Here is a 24,645-nt window from a genome sequence, read left to right on the forward strand (position 1 = left end):
CTTTAAAAACACCGCTGTCCCTTACAGGATGGAAGAAGAAAGAGTTTAGATAATTGCCAGTTAGTCGGTTTGACATTTCTATCTGTCCAATACTAAACCAAGAAATGTTGTTTCCTATGAAGTTTTTTTATTGATTTACATTCATATGGGACCAAAGAACAATTTTAGCTTGGTTGCCAAAATTGCAACATTGGGCAACTCTGCTAATTTGCATAATCCAAGATGGCCACCAAACGTCATCTGGAAAATTAAACTTTTGACCCGTTTGTCCTAGAATAATGTGCAATACCTCTTTTTAATGGTTTTTCTGTGTATACAATATATTCCTGGTGTTATTTTGCTGGTTAATCTCATGTGTGAAAGCCCAGGGCGAAGCTTAGGTTAGAACACAAAATAAAAATAACAAATTTATCAACATTCATAATTAACTTTATTCATGTTTTCTTTCTGTGAAATCTGTAATTACATGACACAAAAATGGTATTCATAATAAGTGTAAAATAACACAATAAGTAGATAGTCTTAATCTTTTATATCTGAAATTAAAAATCTGTATGCTCCCACTCATTATCAGGATCAGAAAGACTACTCTCCACATCTTCCTGTTCCGCATCATCATCAAAATCTTCTTCAGCATCCTGGTCTACATTATCCTGAAAATCTCCACATCATCCTCCATGTCTACACCCACTTCGTCTGTAACTTCAACATCTCGTCTGTTCGTGTATGGATTGCAGCAGCCATATTCACCAGAGCAATTACAGTATGACGTGCACGAAAGATGTTTTTTGTGGCAGCCACATGCCTCAGTGATACATTTTTTACCTTGTGCTTTGCATTGACACTGAATCACATCAATTAGTTCTGGCGGTACTGGGTCACCCTTAGCACTGACAGGAACTGGGGTACTCTCCTGGATCTCCCATCCAAATTTTGTGATATCAGCTGACTCAACAGGTGGAACTTGATCGTCTGCTGCTTTCCACAACATCACTTGTAAATGAGCCCTTAAAACATGCTGCAAGAGGTTGGGTGTCGTTGGAGGAAGTGCCATCACTTTAGGATACATCTTCTTTTTGGTGAACAATGTAAAGCGGGCAGATTCCATAGTAGTTCCTGGCAGCTGGCCATAAAGAGCCAGAAGAAAGGGTTTTACTGCCTCTAGCAAATCATCATCTGTGGCAGCCACCTCACCCAGCACATCAGCTAAACCTGGGAAGTTCCCTGCTAGCAAAGTTTTTAGTGCACTAATCTTGCCTTTGCCATACAGATATGAGGTCGTGTCGCACCCACTGAGGGCATGCATTCCCAGGAGTTGCAGACATTTTGGGCCTAGGTTAGCACAGGTTGCATTAATATTCAGGAGTGTCCCATCCCAACGCTCTATCTGTACTTTGCACTGTAGGTCCATTCGATACACCCAATACACTAACAGAACAAATACATCAGTGTCATCACTAAGCACACGTATCACAGCCTTTCCAGAGTTAGCTGCCACAATTACATAGGAAACCATAGTTATATCTGCCTCATCATGACCAAATGCACTGTCAATATGATTATCCATTGTCACATTGTCTTCAACACTGAAGGTGTGCAACATACTCGCAAGTCTCCGCTTGTTGTTTTTGCTTTTCAGAATGACATCTCGTTTGGGTAAAGAACTTGTGATAGAAAGTTCATAGTCGGTAATAATATCCCCAGCCCGAGGCATTCTCTCATGATCCTTTGCAGAGACATCTTGGTACTTGTCGAAGACAATGATTTTCTCAGTAGCAGCTGGGTAATGACTCAAACGTCTGTGAATGGATGTGATTAGATCTGACTACCCTTATGTGGCCATACAATATGGTAGAACAACTGTGAAACATCCACGATGACAATATCAGCTGATGTTGGCAATGTCTCAGGCACAGCTAGTCGTTTAACCAGCTCTGACTTGCTATCTTTGCGAAGACAACCATACTCATCGATGATTGATGCAGGCACAGCACACAGTTCATAGGCAAACAGCGGCTCAAGCTTCATCTGTCTTCGCTGACCAATCACCAATAACCGAAGAAAAATGTTTTCAAGGTCTATTACTGGCCTGACTTTGTTGCCCTTCACTTTTTTCTTGAGAATAGAAATTGTCTTGATAGGGCTACTTATAGGGTTGTAAAAACCATTAGGAAGACTGGCAATGTATTTTCTCTCCATTTTTTCTCCAATCGCAATCGAGTCAGCAACATTCACAACAGAGGGGGCAATTTGGCCAGTGACTGGATTGTACAGATGAGGTCGATGATCTTCTAGTGGGTGAGGATACTTCTCAACCTCTGCATCAATGAGACTTCTATCTTTTGCATCCAAGACACGTCGATGCTTTAACTCTTCTTTGTGCTGTCTCTGTGCATTTTTGCCTGGTGTATAAGCAGAGTACATACGATCCACACAGTCTGATACATGTACAGTGATAGGGAATGCATCAATCCACTCACACACAAGCTCAGCAGACAGTGTCATTCCCTTGAGAGCTCCTTTTCCCATCTTAATAGCAGTCTGCTCACCAAACTGGTCAGCAGAGACAGCATTCCAATATCCATCATGGTGCCGACAGACAAGGTCTGGCATAGCTTCTATGGCATGATGTCTGCGCATCTCCAGCAGGTACTGGGTCAAATATCGAGCATATTGCACATGGCCAGCAAGGAAGAAGTACTTCATCATTCGCTCCAAGGATTGCTGCTTCAAGTAAATGTTACCTTCTCTCTCTGCACGTTCAAACTGGTGGATGAGTAGTGTAGGAAGAATAAAGTTGTCTACCCAGTGCCGGCCAGTGGGATGGAGGCGAGCATTGTCCAGGTACTTCTCTATCTGTTCAAATGTCTTTGGCCCAGTTGATAGAAAACGCTTCAAGATTGATGCTGATACACCACGAAAGGCTCTCAATGCTTTCACCCAGGATTTGCCAGTGAATATGCCTGTCAGCCCTCCATATGCTGCAGCCACATACACTTCCAGAGCTGAACCTTGCATTAGTTTTCCAATGCTGCTGAGGAATGACTGTATAATATGCATTCCACCAGGATGAGCGATTACATTATAGAACTGCACTGGCTGGTTCCAGCATACCTGCTTTGTTACAACAAACAGCTGCATGTCCATAGTGAGGTGAACATACGTCATTCCCATGTCGACCAGCGACCCCTGCATGTATGTCAGGGTTGTAAGTATTGTGTCTGGGTGGGAAGGAGGTGCATCAATCAAAGGACCAAACATATACGTGCTGCCAGGTCTTAGTATGCTATGGTTCCTGGCAAGCTGATTGTTGAAACCATTCCACTCCATAGCATCTTGCCCTTCTCTCAAGCTGTTGAGCCACTGTGTGTCTTTTTCTTGTGCAGCCATCAGACTGGCCTGACGAGCACATACTTCATTGAAACTGATCCCAGTGGTCTTGTCAGTTGGTACGGCAGGAGGAATTACTTTCTTAAGACCAGTGTAGTGTATAATTGTTATGGCCTTGCTATTACCCACAGACTTGGCCTGCTTGGATGTAAGGCGTGGGATTACAATTTTGCTGATGCCCGTCTGAATGTTTCCAGTCTCAATGATCCCAGCAGGATGCATCTGAAATTCTGTGGCCATGGCATGTGTCTCACGGCGACCATTTGGGGTTGACACCAGCAAGTCAAAGTTATCATACCAACCAAATACGACTCCAACTGTTTGCGTGAGTCCCATCATCCTATGCAGTGTGGCAGCATTATCACCAACATACTTTGTCGCTGACTTGCGGAACCGTAACACCTCATCATATGACACAGTATATCCATGTCCATTCAAAATTTGAATGAGATCACTGCTACCAAACTTGTGATGTAGTTTCACACCCAACCCAAGTGCTGTTTGGTTTCGTGTATTGGTAATGTGATATTGTATTGATTGTGATAAACTCAGTGATGCCTTTGTAATTTCACCATGTGATACCAGCTTTGAGACAAACCTGAGCAGTGTGGCACTAGTGTGTTCTTTTGTTTTGGCAAATGTAAAGTCACCAAGATCATATATTTTGTTATTGGAAGGAATTTCACGTGCCTCAGTTTTGATCTTTCGGACCAAAGCATCCTCTTTGTCCTCATCCAATGTGTCCACTTTGACAAACTTTAAGATTTTGCCTACAAACTCCCGAAAACCAACAATAGATGCACAACCCTCAATGTAAAGCACCGCCACATCATCACCCAAATACGTAACCAGATTGGTAAACATTTGCTTTCGTGACAACTGACCACCATGACTCACATACTTATCATACAGTTCAATAGAAGCCCAAGTACATAGTTTTCTTTTAGTATACATCTCATCAACAAGCAGCTTCAATGCAGTATCATCAATCATTGGGCTCTGGTCAGCATGCATGGGAATTTTTCTGAATTCATCATAACAGCGAACGTGATACTGTGCCTCAGCTGCAGATAAGTCATGTACACCATGACAGCGCATAGCAACTTCTCGACTCCACAAATCATTTCGATCATCACAATACTGTAGTACAACATCCTTGAAAGGTGGAGCATCTTTGAGACCCTTTCTTTCACACTGTACCACTCTGTCCCACCTATTGGGATGTTTAGGATTAACAGGTTCACAAACTGCTGCACAAAACAAGCATTGTTTCTTAAAATGAAACTCTGTCACTTGTGATCTTCTGATTCTGGCAGCGGGAGGTTCATCACTATCTAGTAAACCTTCCTTTCTCTTCTTATTAACAACTTGTTTAATATGTTCCTTAGAGGTGAATGAACAGTAGCAGCCTTGATAAACTTCTACTGATGCATCCTCTCCTTGAGAGTCCAAAACATCCTGCATTCTAGTAAGGGTTTCATCATCATGCCGCTCTGTTGCACATGCAATAAGTCTTTGCACGGCTTGTAATTTGAATGTTTTTAGTCGCCCAGACTTGCTGCAGGTTGGCAGGAGGCATTTCCCAGCATCAGTCATCTCTGATACCCAGAAAAGAAACAGTAAAATTAGAAAAAAAAACAATAATTCATTTCAAACGTTTAGGTGCAATATTCGCTACTGCTATTCAAATATAAATAAATAAAATAATAAAGGTCAAAGTTAATATTGACCTGACCTTTAGCACTAAACGTTGACCTGCAAATAGAAAAATAACATCAGAAATGAATTCTACACACAAGAAAACCCTTAAAAAGAGGTATTACACACTATAGTAGGACGGGTGGGTCAAAATTTACATTTTCAAAATGACGTTTGGTGGCCATCTTGGATTATGCAAATTAGCAGAGTTGCCCAATGTTGCAATTTTGGCAACCAAGCTAAAATTGTTCTTTGGTCCCATATGAATGTAAATCAATAAAAAAACTTCATAGGAAACAAAATTTCTAGGTTCAAGAAATGACAAATCGACTAAGTGAGGTTATCATTGAAATCACCAGAGCTAGTAATTTGAGCGGCAAGATTTGGACCGATATTAACAAAGTGGTCATTGAACTCATCTGCAATATCTGAACTAGTGGTCAGTATTTTGCCAGAATTGCCTGAAATTAATTTCTGTGGAATAGTTGAATGATTAGATTGATTAAGGACTTTGTTGACCACTTGCCATGTTTTGTTGCTATTACCACGGGATGCTGAAAATTTGTTTGAATAATACCGTTTCTTGGTCGATTTTAGTAATTTAGTTAACAAGTTTCCGTAGGCTTTATATTTATTCAAAAAATTAGTATCAGTTGGTTAGTTTTTCAATTTGCTGAATAATTTATGTTTCCTTTTGACCGATTCAAGGAGACCTTGTGATAGCCAGGGTTTAGGTTTCAAACTCTAAATAGCCGACCCATTGCAGTGTTGTTTACTATTTTACTATTGAACAATGGGAACTCTGTCAACTCGTGACATGATTTGTTGATAATTGATCCATACCTTACTTTACTTAAATGACGTTGATGATATTTAAAATGTTAAGGGTGCTATAGATTAGTTTTTAATTAATAATTGATGATTGGTCGTCATTTTATTTTCCAGGTTATGAAATGACTAGTTGTTTTCAATTTTCTACATTTCCATGGTTACCACTGACGTCTACAGACAAACAAGTTCTCACCTCAACTGACAGGTAGGACTGACATAATATTTGTTTTTGAAATGTCAAGTTTCTCATTAGGTATGCAGTAGGTCACAAGGTTTTAAAGTCAAATTTAGTGCCTTCTGTTTGTTTCTAATATACATGTATAACAAAATAAGGACTCAGAAATCTATAACTATTCTTCCATATCATTAATACAAGTGACATCATTTTGTTATTCTCATAAAATAGACATTTTATATGTTCTGCTGTGGGCCCTAGATGGGGATAGCTTGTTTTTATGCAGTTTTTGTAAACACTATCTTGCTTTCTTGTAGTTCTCTGAGAAGTTCAAATCCTGTCCTTGTTGCTAATTCATGTGAATTTCTAAGTCAAGTGGTTTTGAAGGATTTTCCAGCTGAGATATTTCTACAAAGACCAAATATTGTGCAGGTTTGTTGAACTACTTTTGTCCTATACTATAGTTACATATACTATACTATAGTTAAATTGCAGTGATGTCATAACTTATTCTGGCTGGCTATCTGCTAGCTTTGCCTTTCCATAAAAACTTACAATCCAGCTTTTAATGCTAGCAAAATTTTAAGTTGTGCATGTACATACATGTCACTGGATAATTAAAAAATGCACACAGCAAATATAATTACTTCATTTAACCATCACCCCCTTTGTCTCTCTCTCTCTCTCTCTCTCTCTCTCTCTCTCTCTCTCTCTCTCTCTCTCTCTCTCTCTCTCTCTCTCTCTCTCTCTCTCTCTCCTCTCTCCTCTCCTCTCTCCTCTCTCCTCTCCTCTCTCCTCTCCTCTCTCCTCTCCTCTCTCCTCTCCTCTCTCCTCTCCTCTCTCCTCTCCTCTCTCCTCTCCTCTCTCCTCTCCTCTCTCCTCTCCTCTCTCCTCTCTCTCTCCTCTCTCTCTCCTCTCTCTCTCCTCTCTCTCCTCTCTCTCCTCTCTCTCCTCTCTCTCCTCTCTCTCTCCTCTCTCTCTCTCTCTCTCCCCCCTAAATGAACGTTTGTACATATGTATGAACAATATGTAGTAACAAGGCTCAGTAACAGGGGCATGTGGCTATGTATTTTAATATTTACATGCATGGTTGCAATACACTGGTTCTGTAATATTCAACTTGTGATTGCAGGCAAATATCTAATTGCTAGATTTAATAATTTCTTGTAGAGTTTACTGGCATTGCTGAAGTTGAAACCACCACATGAACACACATTACCATTATCAGCTGTAAAATGCTTGAAAGATCTATCCATCAATTTACAAGCACGGATTACTTTCTATCATGACCCAGCATTGTACTGTCCTAAGCAAGGTAAGTGTGGTTCATAAATTGATTAGTAGCTACATTAGCATGTATTCTCTTCAATGGAAGTGTATTGTCTACTCACTAGTTCCATATTTGCTTATTAAAAGTATATCTCCCATAGACTAAAATGGTTTTGATGTGTTTCTAAGTACCGGTACAACAAACTTTCACCATACTAAGCAAATACAAACAATTTATTTACAAATGCAACAGACCATTTTCAGATTTCTTGATTTAAAAGTGACACTTGTTTGGTGAATGACCTCCATTAAATAAAAATTGTTGTATTTTCCTTTTCAGTTGACTTTGGTACGTCTGGTAGCAGTAATTCCAGTTCTAATAGTAACTCTACCTTACAATCTAGTCTAATCAGTGTAAGTAGGCCCACAGTATTGGGTTATTCAGGTCAGAGGTTACGTGGTGATGGACAAGAAGGTGATTCCAGTCTAACATCAACTCCTATGTAAGTATACACTGAAAGGATGCACATCAACACTTAAACTAATGTTTCCTGTTCATTTAATGGAGTCAACATTTTGCTTCAGGATTACAAATGAATACAAATAAATAAAACTGAAAACAGATGACAAAATTTTAAAAGAAAATTAAATAAATCTTACAAAAGAAAACAAAGAAAAACTTACTTCTGTGCGATGCCTAATGGTGTAAAAAAGCAGGCCACAATTATAGGTGTGTCTTTATGGTAACTGATAGTTGGCGTTGGCACATACATGTATGTGTTCTCACTGTCGAATATCGATACCTTGTGTGTGTGTAGCCATTTTTTCATCCATAAATAACATCTTAGTTGCGTTTTCAATAAATGTGAACAGATAATGTAGTTTTATTTACTCTCCACACTTTTATTGTATATGTATTAGCATGACATGGATTGTCCAGCCACATATGGTCAATAACATCTTTCTCATTTTGATAGGCAATCACCACGGCATGGTAATATATTACAGGAATCCTCATCAGATGTTGAAACAGACAGTGAAGACATGATAGCTTTACAGTTTGGTCAGATTACTGTACCTCAGTTCTGTATACTGGTATTAGAACATGCTACGCCGTTGTTGAAGACAAATAATGCTGACATGGTGGTCCACTGTACTAAACTATTGACTGAGATATTACAGTTGTTAAAACAAGCTATTGGGCAAGACATCTGGCAAGAGAAGAGTGTGGTTGCAAGAGAAGTGGTATGTCAAAGTGTAGTTCTTGACTTTATTATTTTCTTTTTCAACAGTTGATTTCTAGTGCCTATCTAATAATCAGAAATTGTTTTTTGGATGCATGAAAAATAGTAAAATCACCAGAAAGTTGTTTTTGATGGAATTATTGCCACTACAGCTGTACTAAAATTCATGAATGGAAGCTAAATTGATTTTAGTTTTTAAAATACGTGTAACAATATACTTTGCAACATACCGTATAAACTCGATTAATTCGTGGTCTCTTTTAATTGGCGCACCCATTTTATTTTCGAACGCTAATTTTTAAATGTATTCTTTTAAGGTAGATATGCAGTTTATTTGTGAATTTCAATCAAAAATATTTTTTTTCGTTTTTTATATAGATTTTTAATCTAAAGAACATTCTGTGAAAATTTGACCAATGAATTCTTATTAGAACACCGTTAAAATTGCTGGTTATTTTCTGATTAAAAATAAAAAACACTCACATGTGGCAATGTTTATGTCCAATTGCCTAATTTGCATGAGTAATCAAATAACAGGACCTTTGATTGACAATATGCAAATCGAGATTGTACTGGTCATAGTTCATTCAATTCACGCGCATGTGCAATTATTCTCAAATCAGTTATCGCTCGCTAGCAAACCAAACATTATATTTCCTCAGCGTTTTTTCCTAATTTTTATCATTACATTATGCGTGGTGTGAAAAGAAAGAGGTAGAAAGAAGATTCGGATGATTTCTATGTCGGAAGAGGCAAAAGCTACACTGAAGGCATCAGCCCGCCGAACGAAAAACAAAATCGATGTGAGCGTCCAAACGTGACTTTCCCTGAAGGCGTGAATCCGAGTTTCTGATTGACTGAGAGATTTTATTTTTAAATAATTGTTCTCAAAAAATAAACTGAGCATGTGAAGAATAATTTAACATTGTTTACAGTGATAACAGCTCATTGTCGAAACGAAGCTTACCCATTCAAGCTAGTCACAATAAACATCATACTCTTGAATAGGCGTCAATAACTACGGTAAAACTTAGACTCTATTTTAGGCATCAGGAATGATTGAAATGTCCGAAAATGACGCCAAAATATACCTTAAAAGTCCTATTTTATTTTTTTCTAAATCCCATCCCGAATTTACGGCAGAATCTGGTCCCTAAAATAAGGGACACGTGAGCTTTGATTCTAACCGGATATATTGCACTGGGTCGGGAAGATACAAACTTTCCGATCATTCGCAAGTTTTGCTAGGTGGTGCGAGACAGCTTTGTTTGCAACCGGACGAACTCCGTTTAATTCAATGAAGCAAACAACTGACAATGCTAAATTAAATTGCAGAGGTACGCTAAAATTAATTGAAAACAAGCAAATAATTTCAATGAAAAATAAATCACTGAGAGAGGTAACTTGATACATTAACAACTCTTTTGACGCGCTGACTGCTTCTCCGCGTCTGATGTTTTGTTTTCCTTGTCACTTACTGATTGATGATTTTGTTTTGATTTTTGAGTTTTTTAGCCTGCAACTCGGCCACGACCTTTGCTTTTTCCGTGAAAAATGGGGAAGTTTACGTCAATTTGACATACATTCCATTTTTTTTTAAACTAACGAACACACTGTTTAGCACTCCTATTTTTTTCATTTGCTGATTTCTATTCAGAAAAATTCGACCGCTCGAAAATGCACCTTGACTTTGCACTCTTAAAACATGTCAGATTTCCAACACAAATTATTTAAAACTGGTCGTTAGGAGCTGGATCTCTCTTCTTGCAGGCGACCGTCGCCGGTAGTACAACAGCATGTTTTGTACGTACATCCGTGCGCTGATTGTATGCGACTGTCTTAGAAAATCCCTGAATAAGACGTTACCAAAACGGAAAAAATAAAAAAATTGCCTTCTTAAAAAACGAACAGAATTCAAATATTTTTTTTAACAAATATGTTGCAGTGGGAAAAATGGGATTGGAAACGCTGAACAAAACTTCTGTGCCTCGCGTTTCGATTCTAGGATTACGCGATTATTCATTATTGTGCGTTCGCTTCCTGGAGTTGGTTCTCAATACAACATAAAAATCATCGAGGATAAATAATTTAATATCCCACTTTGTACTGTTCACGGTAAACTACAGGCTCTGAAATACTCGTAGATTTTTTATTGAAAATACATCGAAGAGAAGCCATGATGTTTTGATCGTGATAAAAGGTCACCTTCCTAGGACCGCCCCCTGTTTAATAATTCATGAGATGACGTAATGTTTACTGGGCATTGACACGCGTTTTTACCGACCCCACCAAAACACTGGTATGAATGACGTGTTTCTGATTTATATATTCAAGAGCAGTTGTTCTGGTCCAACGATTTTACATAAAATGTCTATGTCTATACGTTAACTTTCAATTTCAATAGTCTAGAAAGTATGACAAAGTATGACAAAGCAGTAATTCCCGGTTTAACGCGCAAATATGCAAATTAGCCTTTTTCTCGTCTTCTATTTTTGGTGAATTCTTGGGTTTTAATTTAAAATAGCTGATAGACGCTTTGGCCATTTGCATCGAAAATTTCACACATTATTGACAAGGTGTTCCCCCTTCAAAATGCGTCCGGACAGTTTATTACGGCGAGTGGAACAAAAATAACAAGTCTGCAATTAACATGGATATATAAATTATGCAAAAATAGAAAAGAGTGAACTTTGAGGTCATGCTGTGCGACTTTGAAAGCCGTTAGAGAGATGAGTGGACGCATTTGAATTTGTAGTATACCAAGGTATCCAGTGATGTAATTTTACCCACAAATGGACTTGAAGTTTTTAAGCAAATTTTTTTTAAACCACTTTTGTCCAAAAAAGCATATTTTTGACCCAAAATCAAAAACGCATTCTGGATATTTAAAATAAAGACAAGTTTTACAAAGTTTGTATAATAAGCTTTCAGAAAATATATAACATGTTGGATATATAATACCATCTTCATTGTCTAATTACTCAATTAAAAAGCAAGCCAAATAAACTGCATCTCTACCTTAATTCGCGGCGGCGTTCAAAAACCTGTTTAAAATTGTATCCTATTAATTCGCGGACCAGAATAAAGTGGATAACTCAGAATATATTGCATGTAGACATTAAAAATATACATTATGTTATCAGTACTTGGTGTAGCCGCAATCGCAGATGATCTCCGTCATCACAGCCTTTCAGTTAGCAAGCAGTTTAGGTTCGGTAAAGATTTGACCTGAAAAAAATCATTCCCCACGACACTACAGATGTTGGGCAAGATTATTACTTAGTCGATAAAAAATCTATCGGTCAGCACAATGATTACGAATTTCTGTGGTGGAAAGCTTAGTACAGGGCTTTTTCGTCGTTAGTGAACCGCCCTATGGTGCATAAATTGACGTTTTTGATTGGTCGGGCGATTGATCTCGTGTCACAAGCGATCATGTACGTTCTATAAATCTAACCTTGCACACATAATCTTGTACTGACGTATTTTTTGTCCAAGAAAGACGTTCCTTTTCATTTAACCCTCAGTTAACTCTTTGCGTCCATGGTATTTGTGAGAGTTGAAAGATTTTTTGAACAAATGACAAGTAACTACCGGTATATTGATTTGCGTCAAGCTGGGTGGCCCAATGCCGCACGTAATTCAAACGCGTGGTTAAAACAAAACTAAATATCATGAAAGCAATACATTACGAAGTTGAAATATTCAGAGCCGGTACAATATTGTAAACAAATTTGTGTAATTAGAAAAGCAGTGCACTAAGTAAACGACATTGATATATTCAAAGCCAGTACAGAGTTACATACAAGTTGCGTAATTACAGTACCTTCGGATATAATAACAATTTTACTAAATTGACGCGCGGGGCACGAAAGAAAAGGTTGCTAAGGTAACGTGCCAGTTCAGTGCGTGACTTGGGGTCAAACTTCGGTCAACACACACTTGACGTCAGCATCGCCGCGCAGCAAGTTTCACAAAGAAGTACTTGAAGTTCAATTGCGTCCCAAAATGATGTCGCTGAATACTCAGTTGTCGCAGCGTGTCTTGTGTCATGTCCATGATGCACCCCGTTTCGACTTTGGCTTGCGTTTCCTTCTTAGTGCATGTTCTTGTTCACGTAAAATGCGACCTCACACAATGTATTGAAACGCTTTGAATTTATACTTTGCATGATTATATTTGGTCAACGCAAAACATAATTTTTTCTAAAAATTTTTTGAGATCATTTTTATCAACGAAGGGTATTTTTTCAGACAAGATGGGCTTGTAATATCTGCCATAACATCGCCCGGGCGAAGCCTAGAAAAATAAAAAAAGGCAGTGCAGCCAGACGGCTACTAGCCATGTGTTCATTGTTAGTCCCCATTCGGACGCAGTCCGAAAACGGGGACTTATGTTTTGACCTCCGTGCGTGCATCTGTGCGTGCATCCGGACCTGTATCTTAGAAATGCCTGGACCAATCACAATCAAACTTCAAACATACATCATATATGACATTATACATATGCACATCATTTTGTTTTATGATCTGATTCAAGATGGCCGAATGGCGGCCATTTTTGTGCTGAAAAATCCTAAAAATCAAGCATTTCTCGGCTGTTTACAAATGAATTTTGTTCAAACTCGATATATACATTAGACATTATGGGACCTTGATGCAAATAATTTTGTTTTTCAGATAAGATTCAAAATGACCAACTGGCGGCCATTTTGTTTCAATGAATGTGGTTCTCGTGCCATACATGTATCTCTGACTTGCTTTCTCTGATTATGTTCAAATTTTAAATATTCATTATACATCATGTCATAGATAAACAGTTACATTGGTTTGACAATCCTATTCAAAATGGCCGAATGGTGGTCATTTTTGTGCTAAAAAATCCTCAAATATCAAGCATATCTGGCATTTATGGATGGATTTCGTTCAAACTTGGTACATACATTAGACATTACGGGTTCCTGATGCACGGCATTTTTTTTTTTCAGATTGGATTCAAAATGGCTGACTGGCGGCCATTTTGTTTTAATGATTGGGCTTATAGAGCCTACTCTTAAATGCTTTGACTGATTATATTCAAATTTTATATATTCGTTATACATCATGTGATATATATATACATGTGTTCCAGAGCAATATCTCTAAATATGGACAAGTACTTGTTTGATGATCAGATACAAATGTCAATCATTTTTAGTCCCCGTTTCTTAAATTTAATAACTAACGGGACTGTGCCATGCATGGCTTGTTTTTTTGTGTACAGAGTGACTTTTGCCATTTCACTGTTTCATTTCAAGGGTAACATGGTGCATGGTCCTTGACGCAGTGCGTGTTCTCTGCCCGACTATACGCCATGAATGTCGCTAGCCATGAGTCTCAGAGGCACTAAAAAAACGTTCTGTAATCGTGTTCATTGGAAAACAAAACAAATCACTAATAAATTTATGAAAACAGCTCCTTTTTGAATCGATCTAAAAGTACTCTTTTAATTCGCGCACCAAAAACCAATAATTTCCGTTTTTACGCTATTAATTCGTGCACTTAAAAAAATAATTATTTTTACTACTGCGAATTAATCGAGTTTTTACGGTACTATTGGCTATAATCTCTCCAATACAGACAGAGAAACTTGTGGATGTATTTGAGATTCTGGGTGATGTGTTGTTGCATCACCACCATAGTAAAGGTAATATATCAGAGAATATGGTGGAGCATGATATCATACAACATAGGCTGGCATTTATCATGATTTCTATGTATGTCACGCAGTTTATAGAATCTCTTCTACCCATTGACAAGGTAAGTATCATTGATGGATTTCATGGATTTTATGGATTACTGCTCCACTTCCTTCACTTTACTTTTTATGATTTTGTGTAAACTATTTAGAATGCATTGTATTTATTAATTAATTTTGTTTGTTTATTTATTTATTTATTTGTTTATTTATTTATTCGTTGTTGCAACCTTTTTGAGTCAGGTGTTCACTATTTAAATAGGAGCTGCATAAATCAACTGTGGCATTACATACAAAAACAACAAAAATTGGATCAAGTTTAGAATTTGAAAAAAAAAATACAAAAAAGTAAATTGAGCCAAAAGTGTGCTTGAGTAATTTTAAACTTGTAATCTGTATACTGTATATAGTAATAATATTTAATTAAGGATGCGGTAGTTATTTTCGTGAATTTTGCTTTTTTTGTTATTACTTTTGTAAAAGTTATTGGGCTCATAATTTTATCAAAATTAAAACTGAAACACATCTAGAATACCTTTTTTTTTTTTAAAATAAGAAAAAGTACTTGCATAACGGATACTGTACACTTTGTTTTTGAGATAAAAGTCTGGACGCAAACAATAACATTGACTTATTGCGTAATTTGCATAATCGCTTCACGACGGAAACAGTGCACACCGACGATGACGCGGTCATATCAACTCCGGCTCCTGATTATTGATCAATCACAAAAAAGAGGCCCCCAAGGAAAAACTCAAAACGCAGTTCAGAGGAAGCGAAATTTTACCTATAACAGAAACGCATTGCTGACAGTACAATGGGGTTCACACTTCAAGAGGGTAAAATTTCGTCAGCAAAACATGATCAATTTCCATCTTCCAAAAAGTCGAGCAGACAATTTAATATCAACCGAAAATCTGTATTGGTCCAACGAGCAGTTGGGAGAGGTTGGCGAAGTTTGCAAAACTAGTGTCTTATGTGGGATTGTCACCCATCAACAAAGGTCCGTACACGAACGCCTTTTCCGAAGTTGCGGTGGAAGTCGAGTGTCTGCTAGAATAAGACAAAACGTCGGATGTTGTTGAGTTAACTAGCACTAGGGGGTTGGCGTTTAGGCATTTCAACCTCTTTCTCCGGTTACTATGTAAGCGTTTGTTTTACAGACCATGCTTCGCATGTAAACATGATTTGAATATATAATGAGATGACGTCATTTATCTCTCTAACTGCTCAAATGCGGGGCCGCTGTGTACTGTAACAACTTCGCTTTTTTTTGGAGGACGAATACGGACCCAAAACTTTATAGTTTTGGATTTTAATACTGCAAGGCTACTAAGTGACTCCATGTTATGTGTTTTGTTGTAAAAATCAGTCCATCTGATGCTTTAAATGTCCAAAATTAGCACAACGTTTGAAGCATTTTTTGATAACTTCTCACAATCAAAAATAAATGGCTTTTAAATTCCTTGTCTATGGGTGAAATAACAGGAAAAATGTAAATTGATGTCATTGTAAACAAATATGCAATCTATGTTCTAACACTTTCGAGGCATTGACGGGGCTGATGCTGCCTTGATTTTTCAGCTTTCTTTTTTTTACAAAACCCCTACGGTTTTCATACAAAACTCATTTTTATTCAAAATAACACCTCTATGTTTACTTAGTAATCACGTGACTAATTTGTGGTACATGTCGCACATCATTTTTTTCAAAAAGCCAGGAACAAGGGCTTCAAGAAAATATATAATTTGCTATGCTTCAAAAAACTTTTCCTCATGAAAACAGTTTTTACTTTTTAGAGCATGCTAACTCTACCGCATCCTTAATACCCAATAATGATAACAATAAGAAACACTGAAAAATGATAACAAAAGTAAGCCACACACAAAAACAAATACAGAGAAAAACAAATGGTAAGAAAAAATATATATATATTGGGTAAAAAGGAAATCAGAAAATAGCTTACTGCAAGTCTAGTCTGATTTCCAATATACACTGGAAGTAAATTATATAAAGTCAACACGTTCACGCAACGATTCCTATTCACAAACACAAACAAGCACAATAAAGTGTGCAGCGGCCATTTCCCAACTCAACATCCTATTCCTATCCATGGTACGAGGCCTTGATGCTCAATAATGTAATACATTATCACGAATAATCTGTGGCAATGACGTCATAAAATTTGCTGGTATGGACAATGCTATAATATAATAGTAAATACATTGTATACACTTCAATGTTTGTTGCCATCATTGTTTCTATTTGTATTTTTTTACAGGCTAGTGATGTCTTACCAGAGAGTTTGAACTCTGCCTTGTGTCTAGTTGTTATGGATTATACGTTATGTCTTACATATCCAAACATTAAGGATATCGCCTTGAAATATATCACTGAAACAAATAGTGATCAGTATGAGATCTATAACTCAGCTATGTCTGTATATGATTCTATGCAGTCAGCATGCAAGTTTCTCAAAACATGCGACTATCAGGTATTAGACATTATTTTATTATTATTTTATTTCTATCTTTTGCATCTAGCTGCATTTTCTTTGAAACATGCATTCTAGAGTAGAGTGGGTTCCTGTAATAGTCACCATTTCGATCATCTGGTGATGACTGAAGTTATCATGTCGCACAATTGTTATGGAAAATGACACTAACCGGTAAAATCACCAGTGAGAGGCTGTCAGAGGACATTCCACCCAGGGGCCCCAAGGCAGAATTTTTGATGTTTGCTTGACAAAACTGGATTTCAATAGGTTGTGCTCTCTGGTCACTCAGGTGCCATCCTGTGGCCACCTTTTTCCACTTGCAAGTAATATAATGTACAATGTTGGTGTATTGCGTATAAACTATGCTTTCAGTGTCCACATTTTGGTGATGGCCATTACAAATTTACATCAATGACACAGCAAATATTTTATCAATCAAAGACAAATAGAGATGTGCTTATAAATGTGTGGAGCACTTTACAGAAACTAAAAGAGTCCAATACACAATTGTATATACCAACTATACTAAGTAATCTCTTCATGCTTGTATTTAGTGTGATGTCTCAGTTCAGGTACAGATCAGCATGGCAGAAGAAGCCTTACATAGCATACCATATCATTATCATATGCCATTGGTGGAAAAATTCATTCACTTATGTTCTGATATGTAAGTATGATGTATCATCTCGAGCATTCTTTTTTTTGTTCTTCTGCAATAATTGTTTGCAAGAACCACTTTATTGGTATACTTGATGTAGTAAATTACTCGCATTACTTTATGCGTATTAAAGCACAGTGTCTCTCTTTCATACCGTGACTCACTCTTCTAAACATGAATGTATCTGTCTTTAATCTGTCTTCAATCTGTCTTCAAATAATAGATTGACGACATGTGTACTTGATGTAGTAAATTACAGTATTGCTTACTCGCATAATGTGTATTAAAGCACAGTTTTTGACTCCCGTGTGCAAAGCATGCAATGGGAGTCTTTGTATTACCCTGTCTGTATGTGTGTGTGTGTGTGTGTCTGTCCATTCCACTGATATCTCAAGAACCGTATATTGGTTTTTAATGAAACTTGGTGTATAGATGCTCTGGGTTAATGCGCAGATTTGATTAGGTTTTGGTTGAAATCCGTACATATTAATTACCTGATTTGCATGATAATTAACTTTCGTAATTTTTGCAGACTCTAATATGCCTAAGTCTCAAAAAAAGACGAAGAACGTCCCGCCGACGGAACGTAGGACATGCTCTACCTGCTTTTCTGCAGTCTCAGGGTAGGACTCGGGAGGACCTTGGGGGGGTTGAGATATTGCCTGTATCTCCACTACCTCCACCACCAGGGCTAGGGTCAAGTTGTTTCCCTTTCTCCCAGTGATCTCTCCTTTAGAGGGTCAGTGGGGGACAATTCACATCAGTGGGAAGGGGAGAGCCCACTTATTTTATAGAAGGGGGCCCTCTCCCCGGAATGGATCGCCTTACGTGTCCTCGCCCGTAACCAACCACCCACCCCCCCCAAGCTCGGGCTGACCAGGCATTATTTTCTGTGTCTTCCCAAGTCGTGCAGAGTGTCCCCTCTTTTGACGAGGCGAGGGAACTCCAGTGTTGGTACTCCTGTACAGGGTAGTACGCAACCCTCTTATGGGGGACAGCGACCACTTCCCTGACAGGAGGGGGGGCGGGCACTTTGTTGTTTCTCATCCCCACTTTGGCGGGGCAGTCACAGGATACCCAACCAACCGGAGCCCAGCCCAGTTCAGGTCGCAGCTTGTGAACCGTGCAGTGACAGCCGCGAGACTTTTGTTTTACATGGGGCCGGTGGTAATCAGGACCCCCCCCCCTCCCGGGAGTCTCCTTTGGACCCACTTTCATCGGCGCTCTCCACTCCCACTCCCGCCGGCCAACTCCCCTGGGCACCTTGTGTGACCCAGGCTATGGAAGGAGCTCAGAGGGCGATGGAGGGGGCGATTGGTACCCTTCGGGGGAGGACAAACAGCTTGAACCTGGTTTCGGAGCGGTCACGTCCAATGCCTTCTGTTGGGCCAATCGATTCCCCATTGGGGCTAAGCGAACCGTCGATGGTTCCCCTGAGTGGGACACTCGCGTGGTACCACAGCCTTCTCCATGGGTTCCCTGACCTGATCCCGGTACCCATACTTTTGTTAAGGCAGGTAGTGCGGATCGGGGAGGCCACGTTGCGTGGTCATTTGACCGGCACCAGAGCTTACTAGTGCATAGGGCTTTACGGGCAGAACTTAGACCCATAATTTTTTTAGAATGGGTTTCCCTTGCTAAGTTCCGACCGTCTGGATGCTCAGCAACAAACCTCGATCCTCGGGCAGATGGGCCAGTTCCTGGTGGCTCAGAGAGTCGCTATGTGCAATAAGTCCATACTGCCCTCTTGGCAGGAGTGGTTTCGGCTGAGCGTGAAGCAGTTCTGGGTCTGTGCGCCTATCCTACTCTAGTGAAAGACGAGTTTGATCTCCTGCAGAAAAGGCCTTGGGGGGCATGACTGGCTATTTGGTGGCCGGTTAGTGGATGCGGTGAATGGTTTGGCGGTTGCGGAAGATCAGTGTATCCAATTGAAGCAATCGTCTCTGTTGGCTAAGGTAGCTAGTCCTTTTGGTCAACGGGTCAGACCAAAACCGCAAGACAGCCCAGGTAGTAAGTCCGCCATGGTCTCCTTCGAAGGGGCAGAAGAAGACTAGGAGCGAGAAGCGTCAACGAAACCCAAGAAACGTGGCGTTAGTGCTTGGCGTTCTGACACTTCTAGGGACTGGGGGGGCGCGAAGTCTCTTTGAAGGTTTTGCCGGCTGCCTAGATATAGATGGTGGTACGACTCTGGGTCTCCCTCTCCGGGGTCCCCAGGCTCAGTCTCCCCCTCTTCGTCCTCCCATTTTGGAAGATGGAGTTCGAGAAGCACTAGCTCCGAACTCCCGTCCGCTCTTTTCCGTGGAATCGCACCTTATGCAGCACATACCAGCTTGGCGCAGGAGGGTTTTCGATCCCTGGGCGCTCAAAGTAGTGTCTCACGGGTATCAAATTCCACTTCGGTCTCCTCCTTCTCTGAATCCTCACCCTCCCTCAGGTCTTTTGCAGAGGGACGAGGTCAAGGCGGAGACAATCCGACAGGAAGTAGCAAGCCTTCTGGAGAAATAGATACGCCTTGTGCATCACCAGGTCTGTGCACAGTACTGTATGTCTTCACCATGTGCTAAGACAGGTGACCAAGCTGCTACATACCTCGACGACTGGTTAATACACAACCGGGACAGGGAGGTCATAGTGGAGCACGTGCGGTTGACGCAGACGCTCCTGCACGAGTTGGGCTTTTAATTAAATATTGCCAAGTCCATCCCAATATCGTCCCACAGCCTAGTGTTTCTGGGTATGCAGTTCGACATTCAGAAGCGATGCGGCTCGCTTGTAGTGTCGTACATCAACAAGGAGGGGGGGACACGTTCCCCACGTTGTCGAAGCTAGCGAAGGAGATTCTCCTTTGGTGCCTGGAGAACCAAGTGGAGCTATCGGCTCACCACCTTCCGGGGATACGCAACAGTGTCGTGGATGCCCTTTCGAGACGTACTCGGTTCCAGGATCCCCCAATGGGTGGCGGACGGACGCTCTACCGATCTCTTGGAGCCAAATAGACGCTTACGCCTTTCCACCCTTCCATCTGGTGCACCAAGTGTTGGAGAAGTTACGACTCTAGCCCACCCGTGTTCTGACGTTGGTGGCGCCCAATTGGCCAGTGAAGATCTGATTCCCGTTGTTGCTGGAACTTCTAGTCGAGTCGCCAGTGGAGCTGCTGGATCTTCCAGATCTGTTGTTCCAGCCGGACGGCATGCTACCAATGAGCCCAGTGTTATTCTATCTTCACGTGTGGAGGCTAAAAACTCATGCAAGCGCAAGGCTTTTCTGCAGAATTGTCCAAGTTCCTCGCGAATCCAGATGGAAACTGTACTCTGATTGGTGTGACGGAAGGGAGATTGATCATCTCAGTCCCTCTAATAGCAAGGTAGCCGATTTTTTCCTTTATTTGTTTAATCAAGGGAAATCTATATCGACAATTCTTGGATATCGGTCAGTTTTATTCCCAGTTTTTCAAAATCTGCTGGACTGAAACTGGCTTTGAGTTCTATTATGATACAACTGTTTAAGTCTTTCCACTCGAAGAGGCCACACACCAAGGGGCTAACGAATCCTCCTGACTGGGACTTGTCGTTAGTTCTGTCTGCGTTACGACACCCCCTTTTCGAGCCTATGGATAAGGCAGACATGAAGCATGTCACTATGAAAACAGTTTTCTTTTGGCACTCAGAGATAGGGGCACTGTCCTTTAGTGACGGATGTGCCTCCTTTATGAACTCGCAAGTTATTCTGAAGACTCTGCTGGGCTTTCTTGTCAAGAATCAAATCCCAGGGCGTGACCCTGAGCCAATTGTCATCCCATGCCTCACTTACATAGTGGGCAAGGAAGACCGTCAGGAACGAATTCTATGCTCGGTTCGAGCTCTGAGCTGGTACTGCAATCACACCAAGGTGTCTAGAGGCAGTGAGAAGCGCATGTTTGTCTGTTATGGGCGGGGCAAACAGAGCCACCCTGCTTCGAATATCACCATTTCGCGGTGGATTGTTGATACGGTCGTGGAAGCGTATAGGTTAACTGCTTCTTCATCGGTTCATTGGAACGCCACCAGGTGAAGGCACACAAGGTGCGCGGGGTAGCTAACTCATTGGCTTTGATGTCTGGGGCCTCGCTCAAGCAGGTGCTTCGAGCAGGGTTCTGGAGATCTCAGAATGTCTTCATTAATTATTACCCACGAGACCTCCAAGCACTGCAGGAGGGCCTCTACAGGTTGGGTCCAGTGGTGACGGGTCAGACTGTGTTCGTTGACCCAGCTCATCACCAAGTTGCCCTATGCGGGAAAGTGTTAGCGCGATAGTGCCTTCAGCTGAAACCAGTCTCCTTTGCTTGACGCTACTGTTTTTCGTTCAGCGCTATCGAACCCTAGCAATATACGGTTTTGATGCATTAAAATTGTTAGGTGCCCTATTTGGTGTTCAGTTGACCGGCTTTAGTAGCCTCCCTATATTGGGGGGTCTACCCTCGGAACTTCCCCACCTTCGGTGAGCGTGCTACTCTGCCTTCAAGTAATAAATGGAATTTATTATTTCCACGGACTTTCTGGTAGGTGATGTAGTAAACTATTAGGGTTGTACAAACCCATTTGTTTACCTAATCATGCCTACCAGAAAGTCTGTGGAAACCGCCCACCTCCCCACAAGCTTCCGGCGACCCGTTGTCATTGGGGCTGTAATAAATGGAATTTATTATTTCCACAGACTTTTTGGTAGGTATGATTCGGTAAACAAACAGGTTTACAACCCTAATATTTTAGCTGTTCCTTGACTGTTCCACTGATATCTAAAGAGCCATTCATTAGATTTTGATGAAACTTGGTACATAGATGCTCTGGGTGAATGCACAGAGTTGATTAGGTTTGGATAAAAATCCATACATAAAATTAGCCTAATTTGCATAATGATTAGTCAATTTTCGGCTTTTCCACTGATATCTCAGGTACTAATCAGCACATTTCAATGAAACTTACATAGATACATAGGACGATGCAGACAGGTATGTGAATTATTAATTACCTAAATTGCATATTTAATCAATTTTCAGCTTTTGATATTTCAAGTACTATTACTTCATTACTTTTCAATGAAACTTGGTACATAGATGCTTTTGAACAATCCAAAGACCTGATTAATTTTAAGTAAAAATGCGTGCATATTAATAAACTAATTTGCATAATTAGTTAATTGTTGGCTTTACACTGATATCGCAAGTACTACATTTGTAATTATCCGATTTCAATGAATCTTGGTACATTGATGTTCTAGGACAATGCACAAACCTGATTAGTTTTGAGTTAAAATCAGTGCATATTAATTACCTAATTTGCATAATAAATCATAATTTTTGGTTCTAATTACATTTCAATGAAACTTCGTACATAGATGGTCTGTGATAGTACTTATCTTATCTTGGTACATAATGTGATCAAATTAGATTCAGGTTTATATACATCAATACTAATTACTTAATTTGCATAATGATTTACCGTTCGGCATTCCACTAATTTAGTTAGGATCAATCATCACCTTATAATGAAACTTTGTACATGTGCACCCTGAAACAATATACAGACCTAAATCATAATAAATGCATAATACTTGTTTAATTTGTAAAATAATTCATTTGGTTCATTGAGGTAATCCACAGACATGATTAGTTTAATGTTGATAAACATGCATATTGATTATCTATTATTAGCCCATTTCTGATATCTAAAATAATCCGATTTAAATTGAATTCATTGCAGATTTGCTCTGGGACTAATTAGACTAAAAACCATGGATGAAAAATCAAACGTATTTTCTGTATGTATTATAAATTTTGATAATGTGAATCACATTTTTTTCATGTTATGCATCTCAAATAGCGGACAAAAATTAGTTGCCAAGCTTCTTGTTTGAAAAACAAATCTTAAATTTTTAATTAATTTTAATACGTCTCCAATACTCTCAGCACATGGGAGTTCTTTCAAAGCTTTCTTTGATTATATTTATTATTTATTTATTACAGTAGAAATAAACTTTGTCTATCTTTTTCATACCGTTACTCACTCTTCTAAACATGATTGTATCTGTCTTTAATCTGTCTTTAAAATAATAGATAACAGTTTTTCATTCTTCTCTGTTCTCAGATGCAAACCAATAAATGTCAATACTTCACTGGTGACACAATGCACGAAGGTATTCTTGAAATACTTGGCCCATCCACTGGGTAAAGTGAAAACATGCTCATATACAGTAATTCTAGATATCGTGAAGGTACATGGTTATTTACTTCATACAGACTAAGTGCTTCTTTTAAATTAGGAAACAGAAAATAAACATGCATCGTTTTTTAGTCCCTGTTCGGACGGAGATTTGACCTCCGTGCGTGCGTCCGCACCTGTATCTTAGAAATGCCTGGACCAATCAAACTTCACGCATACATCATACATTACCAGTGTTCTCCCCAGGATGTAAACAGCGTGGCGGTCCCACCACAGTGCTTCGATTTGCCGCCATACCGGTCTGACACCGCCACGGTGATTAGCAAGACCGCCACAGTGCTTTTTTTATTGGGGAAATCGTCACGCTGGTCTGCCCGACCGGCACTCAAAATTAGGGAACACCACTAAAACGCTTCCGACCAGGACTATTGTCATATTGTTATTATACTTACGTACCGACCAACACACATCCTGCCAGTCATGGATTGTAATTTGTAAACAATAGACATATAGTCGTGCGATGTGGTAGCAGCTTTAAACAATACAAGTCATTTTTGTAAAATTAGCACCTCTTTTTTTTGTAAGTAAATACTTTCTGACGATAGACACAGTCTTTAGATTGAAAGCTAAAATTCTTTCAAAATCAATTCCACCCCGATGTAACATGGGCAAAGCTGAGTTCATGATCAGTTTACGCTACTCAAGAAAAAAATGTGTTTATTGCATGATTGGGTAAAATACATCTGAACTGTTATCATCGTGAATCATGTAAAAACTCTTCTTTCAAGACTTCTTTTACCTTTTAAAAATTGCTAGGTAATCATCTCTTTCGAAAACCATCATGCAGTTTTCATCTGAAATCCATACCAACACATCGTGCTACGACATCGCTTTACTTCCGCAATGTAATTTTTATGATCACTACCATTCGGAAAACTTAGGGTTCTACC

General features: G+C 39.6%; 1 protein-coding gene across 1 annotated transcript in view; it reads left to right on the forward strand.

The window, feature by feature from the left end:
* Nucleotides 1-24,645, forward strand: part of LOC100374803 (rotatin-like) — a 113,793-nt gene that overhangs the window by 22,287 nt on the left and 66,861 nt on the right. Inside the window, exons 5-13 of the mRNA XM_085499911.1 lie at nt 6,034-6,124; nt 6,412-6,526; nt 7,265-7,409; nt 7,704-7,866; nt 8,341-8,608; nt 14,226-14,405; nt 16,625-16,837; nt 17,395-17,507; nt 23,621-23,747. Of these exons, the coding sequence (XP_085356037.1) occupies nt 6,034-6,124; nt 6,412-6,526; nt 7,265-7,409; nt 7,704-7,866; nt 8,341-8,608; nt 14,226-14,405; nt 16,625-16,837; nt 17,395-17,507; nt 23,621-23,747 (1,415 nt within the window). The remainder of the gene's footprint in view (nt 1-6,033; nt 6,125-6,411; nt 6,527-7,264; nt 7,410-7,703; nt 7,867-8,340; nt 8,609-14,225; nt 14,406-16,624; nt 16,838-17,394; nt 17,508-23,620; nt 23,748-24,645) is intronic.

This window comes from Saccoglossus kowalevskii, chromosome 6 (assembly GCF_978046115.1).
Source record: "Saccoglossus kowalevskii chromosome 6, keSacKowa6.1, whole genome shotgun sequence".
Taxonomy (NCBI): Eukaryota; Metazoa; Hemichordata; class Enteropneusta; family Harrimaniidae; genus Saccoglossus; species Saccoglossus kowalevskii.